The following is a 6,235-nucleotide window of genomic DNA, read 5'->3' on the forward strand; positions in this document are numbered from 1 at the left end:
CGGCCTTTACTCAAAACTCGTCCCGAAGTACGAGGGCTCTGCCTCGTACTTCGGGACCACAAACGTGGAGCAGTGGTGACCTTTGCTCCAGGTTTTGGAGCAAACCTCGCCGGTGAATTTCCTCATTGAGCCATTTTCCCCATCTGATAACATGCGCCGGCGTGGACGTGACATCGTATATATATATATATATATATATATATATATATATATATATATATATATATATATATATATATATATATATATATATATATTGTAGTGACGAGAAATAAGAGACAACGCCTTTGCTGCAGGCCGGCTGTTCTTATTCTGCTCTCTCTTCCTCGTCTTCTCCGTCCCGCCACGTATGCGCCGAGCACGATCGCCGCTTTGTCATCATTACACTCGGCCACGCTGCAGCTGGTCTACTCCTGTAAGAAAAACACAAACCAATGTCACGTTTGCCGACGTATGCAGTTCTTCATCCGCGACACATGCACCGCAAAGTTATTCCGTTTTCTCTTGTCTCTGCGCGTATCAGAAGCTGTGGAACGTACTCGCCAAGTGTTATCTCCCAAGCGCTCAGAAATAATGTAAGGGCCGTCGTACTTTGGGTGCAGTTTGTTTGAAGACGATGGCGCACCTCGCTGTAGCCACACCTCATCACCTACACTGTATTTCGGCGCGGGACGGTGGCGTCGGTCGTAGTATCGCTTTTGTGCCTGTTGAGCATGCACAATCCTCCTACGCGCCTCCACACGGATATCGCGACAAAGTGTCTGGCGTGCAGCGGAACGCCCTACTTTAACGGGAGTGTCCAAACCGAACGTAGCATTCAGTTGCGGGAGCTGACCATAGACAATCTCGTAGGGGCAAATTCCTGTGGAGCTGTGTGCCGCCGTGTTCACTGCGTACGCAGCTGCTTGGAGATGATCATCCCAGTCGGCCTCACCTCGTTTGTGATTCTTACAGTACGGTGCGAGTCTAGCCTGGATAGTCTGGTTCGACCTTTCGGTCAGTCCGTTCGCCTGTGGATGGTATGCCGACGCGAAGTGATGGTCCACTCCAGCTTGTTGTAGGTAAGTGCGGAGCTCGCGACTGCGAAAGGTGGTCGACCGGTCGGAGATCAACTTGTTAGGAAGACCGTGTCGCCATTCGAAGCGATCTTTCAGGAATCGGATGACATGGCTAGCAGCAAGCGAAGGCACGGCCGCGACCTCTACGAACTTGGACAAGTAGTCCACAGCGAGTATAATATAACGATTGCCCGCTGTCGTCATTGGAAGAGGCCCGATGTGATCTATGCCCAACGTGTGGAAAACTGTCTCTGGAGGCTTGATCGGCGTAAGAAGTCCATGTCGAGCTCCAGGACGTCGTTTGTGTTGCTGACAAATCTCGCAACTGGCAATGTATGAACGCACGCTTTTATCCATTTTCGGCCACCAAAAACGTTCTTGTGCCTTGCGTAAGGTGGCTCTGTATCCAACATGGCCTCCCTCGGGAGTGTCATGGATGGCGCGTAGTACGCTCGATCTTAAGGTGTCAGGAATGACCAGGAGATGACACTCGGTGCTTTTATCGGCCCAGTGACGCCGATACAGCGTTCCATTACGTAAGACAAACTTGGCATTGCGTCCCGCATCGCCAATGGAGTCTATAACGGATGCGAGTCTTTCATCGGCTTGCTGAGCCTTGGTCACGTCCTGTTGAGAAAACAGGATCCAGGTTTCTCGATTTTGTGTGGAGAATTCCTCGATCGGATTTCGCGATAAAGCGTCCGCAAGCTGATTTTGTGCTCCAGCACGGTGACGGATGTCGTACGTATAGTCTTGGAGCCGAACAATCCATCGGGCAAACTTGTGCTTGAGGTGCTGCTTCTGGAACATCCACGCAATCGCGGAGTTGTCTGTTACTACCGTGAAGTGTCGGCCAAACAAGTAGTGGCGGAACTTTTCATCCACACTCCATACTACAGCCAAACACTCCAGTTCATTCGAATGATAATGCCGTTCTGCGTCCGATAGTTTACGACTGGCGTAGCAGATGACGTGCCCACGCCCACTCGAGTCACGTTGAAGTAAAACCGCCCCTAGGCCAATCTGACTCGCATCAGTATGGACTTCTGTCATCCAATCTTCATTAAAGTGGCAGAGCACCGGGCTATGTGTAAGCTGGTGTTTGAGGGTTTGGAAGGCGTTATCCTGCAAAGGACCCCACTGAAATTGGGCGTTTTCCTTCAGTAAGTCCGTGAGTGGAGCAGCAGTTGACGCAAAGCTCGGTACAAACTTGCGCAAGTATGACGCCATTCCTAGGAATACCTGGAGCTGTTTTATAGATGTTGGTGCAGGGTATTTGGCAACGGCGTCTATGCGTTCAGGCAAGGGTCGTACGCCATTATGAGATATCTGATAACCAAGATAAGATATTGTCGTCAACCCAAACTGGCACTTCTCGCGGTTAAGTCGAAAGCCGGTGTTGTGTAGCCTCTGCAGAACCGTATCGAGATTTTGTAGATGTTGTTTTTCTGTTTCCCCGATGACTAGAACGTCATCGAGGTACACGACGCAGGCACGGTCTATCAGTGTGCCTAACACTGTGTTCATGGCACGCTGAAAGGTGCTTGGAGCAGTTCGCAGACCGAACGGCATCCGATTAAACTCGTACAAGCCAGATGGTGTTCGGAAGGCCGTCTTAAACTTATCTTCTTCAGCCACGTTGATCTGCCAATACCCTGCTTTTAAATCTAGCGACGAAAAGAACCTCGCTTTTCGTACGGCGTCAATAGCGTCGTCAATGCGTGGCAGCGGGTACGAGTCTGGTATGGTGTGCTTGTTCAGCTCTCGGTAGTCAACACAGAATCGGAGATTGCCGTCCTTTTTACGGACTAGGACAACAGGTGCTGCCCACGGGCTAGAAGATGGCCTGATTATGCTGGCGGCAAGCATTTCTTGCACCTGCTGGTCAATTAATATCCGCTCTCGTTCGGCATATCTACGTAACGGTATGGACACCGGCGGATGATTGTCGGTAGTAATATGGTGCACTAGCACGCTAGTTCCGGGAAGCTGATTAGTAGTATCAGCGAAGAGCGATGCGTGCCTCTCGAGTATTGCGGGAAGTGTAAGTGGCGTCGTCAGCTCACCTTGGGATTGCGCCGGAGGCACACTTGGAGCCACAGGATGGAGGTTGACGGTATTTCCTTCCACCGTGAGGCGCACTTCCCCGGAGAGCAGGTAGTCGGCCCCTAAAACCATGTCTGTGGGCAGGTCGTCGAAGACGGGCACCGAGGACAAAAACTTGGTGCCGGCCTCGGTGTTGAGTTGCAGGTTTAGGGCACCGACCGGTAGTACGTCGCCACCGAGACCCCGCAGTGGTGGCTCAGTCCAAGGCTGGAGAGGTTCGGAGGCGTGGCGGCGAAGCAACGCCGTACGTTGAGCTCCGGTATCAACGAGAGCTGTCAGTTCTCCGATGCCGTCGACGCGGACCTTGAGGGTTGGAAGTGGGCGTGATTGATATTGCATCGCTTGAGGTTGGCTCTGTGGGCAGCTTTTATACCCATGCCCGATGCGGCCACACGTATAGCATCCGCGTCTCGGTGAAGCTGACTCCTTTGGGCCAACTGCAGCCGCCCGGCGATGAGACGTGTCCTGCAACTCCATTGCCTGGCGTACGAAAGTGGAGATGTGGACTGGGTGGTTGTAGGCGGACAAGACGGCTGCGTGCGTCGAGTCATGGATCCCGTCGATGATGTACTGCCTGGCTGCGGAGGAGGTCCACTGTATATCGCAAGCTTGTAAAAGGTCCAGCTTGTCGTAGATGTAAGTCGCGACGTCCTCGGTTGCACCTTGCCGGCGTGACCGCATGGTCATGAAACGGTCGTCGTAAGCGCTCGGAAGCGGCGCAAACGCGGACATCAGGGCCGCGCTCCATGTTTGCCATGTAGCGTATGTACTGCCTTGGAAACGATGCCACGCTTGAGCAGATCCTCGCAAACGTCCTTCAGCGACCGACTTCTTAATCGTGTCGCTCCACGAGTATTTAAGGGCAACCGAGTTTATCACGCTTACCCAGTTGGTAGGGTCATCCTTGAATCCTTGAAAATATGGAATTTCGTTCTCGTTGAACGATCCAAAAGAGGCGCAGCCAAACCCGGATGTCTTGAGCTCTTGGGCGAACAGAGAGAAGCCTCGAGAAATGGCCTCGCTGCAGTCATGATGCGGTGCCGCCGTGGAGGCTTGGACGCCGTCCGTGATCGGTGGGGAGTTCGAGAGCACTCGTCCACTTCGAAGTGTAGTGGACGCAGGGATATCGGGGTCAGTAGTTCGCGACTGCGCCATTGTAGTGACGAGAAATAAGAGACAACGCCTTTGCTGCAGGCCGGCTGTTCTTATTCTGCTCTCTCTTCCTCGTCTTCTCCGTCCCGCCACGTATGCGCCGAGCACGATCGCCGCTTTGTCATCATTACAATATATATATATATATATATATATATATATATATATTTATATATATATATATATATATATATTCAGCAGGAAGTTCAAGGGGTCTGGTACGTATAAAGAACACAAACGAGTACACGTACGAAAGAGCAATACTTTTATGCCTACGTTTCAGCCGTGGCACGGCCTTCGTCAGGGAATAAAGAGTAGACAAGCAGATGCCCCTTTTTTTAAGGGCCGTTGAAATCACACAATTGATCAGAATAGTGATTAGAAAGTGCGAAAGCAATACCAAAACAACATTGTCAGTATGATTTGATACGAGTATTGAGCAACAATATCGCTGTGGATAACTCAAGATATGAGCGCATAGCTTCAGCGTAGGGCAAATTTTTATGCGTAGGGCAAATTTTTAAAGCAATAAAGCACTTCATAAGCCAAGCGAATATCATGAGCACATGTCACGCACACTGTAAGATACCCGAGGACAGTAAACAAAATTCAACTGGTAACTGAAGCATCAAGTTTGATGCCAAACTACTGCATGCGCACATATAATAAATGGAAGCACACACAAAAAATATATATAATCAAATAAATGAGAGAAGAAACGATGACATGGGTTGGGGGGCATTTAACGCATTCCTGTGATGGACAATGCTACATAGAAAGGAAAGTAACGCGTCCAGCGCTTTCGTTGATGCCTGAGTGCAAAGTGTTGAACTTGTTAATGAGATAGGACTCGCGAACTTCTCGGTCAGAATGAGTTTTAAACCCGGATTGTAATATTGTGGCTTTGATGTTTTCGAAAGAGTGCCCTGGCATCTGGACATGTTTTGACAGTGGAAGATGAGGAAGGTTAGAAGCATGGGCTCTGTGATTGTTAAAACGTAACCTGAATGATGTTTCGGTATGCCCAATGTATTGCATGCGGCAAGTGGAGCACTCAAGCATGTAGATAACATTAGCGCTGTCGCAAGTGAAGTCTCCGTTGATTTTTAAGGAAAAGTTTGATGCGGTGCTAGTTGCGGTGTGAGTACTTGACATGTGCGGGCAAACCTTGCAGCGGGGCTTATTGCAAGGATGGCAACCACTGTAGTTGGACCGATTAATTATTTTCGATGATGTTAATGTATCATGCAGGTTGCGTGATCTGCGGTAAACTACCCTCGATGGTTCCGTAAAAATGTCTTTTAAGCGATCACTTTGTTGCAAGATATTGTGGTGTTTTCTTAGAATATTGGCCACATTAGGAACCGAAGCTGAGTGCGTAAGGATGAGGTTAACACTGTTACGTGAAGTGTTTGCAGATCGTTTGTTGCTTGTGAGCAACTCTTTACGGTCAATGTTGTCAGCCTTCTTGAGGGCGTCGTCTATGATTCCCGATGGGTATCCTTGCCTCGTAAGAGCACCTCGTAGGTCTTCGCAGTTGCGAGCGAAATCATTGTTATCAGAGCAGATGCGTTTAAAGCGAATGGCCTGACTATATGGAATACTGGTTTTGCAGTGTTTTATGTGGCTACTATGGAAGTGAAGATACTGATGTCTATCGGTTGGTTTCCTATATAGTTTGGTCGTCAATTTTCGATTGCACAGTGTCACTGTGACGTCAAGAAAGTTGACACTGGTGTCCGAGTATGAGTGCGAGAATGATATATTTGGATGGGCATTATTATAATCGCCGATGAAAGAAAGAAGCTGGGATTCACCATGATGCCATACTAAAAAAATGCCTTAAAAATCAACGGAGACTTCACTTGCGACAGCGCTAATGTTATCTACATGCTTGAGTGCTCCACTTGCCGCATGCA

At 49.4% G+C, this 6,235-nt stretch overlaps 1 protein-coding gene across 1 annotated transcript; it reads right to left on the minus strand.

Annotated features, from left to right (window-relative positions):
• Positions 1-286: 286 nt before the first annotated feature.
• On the minus strand, positions 287-3,886 carry LOC142804092 (uncharacterized). The gene is made up of 2 exons (XM_075890661.1): positions 3,125-3,886; positions 287-413 (listed from the first exon to the last, which is right to left on the minus strand). The coding sequence occupies exons 1-2, from the start codon at positions 3,849-3,851 to the stop codon at positions 382-384; spliced, it is 759 nt and encodes a 252-aa protein (XP_075746776.1). The 5' UTR covers positions 3,852-3,886; the 3' UTR covers positions 287-381.
• Positions 3,887-6,235: the final 2,349 nt, after the last annotated feature.

Source organism: Rhipicephalus microplus, chromosome 3, assembly GCF_043290135.1.
Source record: "Rhipicephalus microplus isolate Deutch F79 chromosome 3, USDA_Rmic, whole genome shotgun sequence".
Taxonomy (NCBI): Eukaryota; Metazoa; Arthropoda; class Arachnida; order Ixodida; family Ixodidae; genus Rhipicephalus; species Rhipicephalus microplus.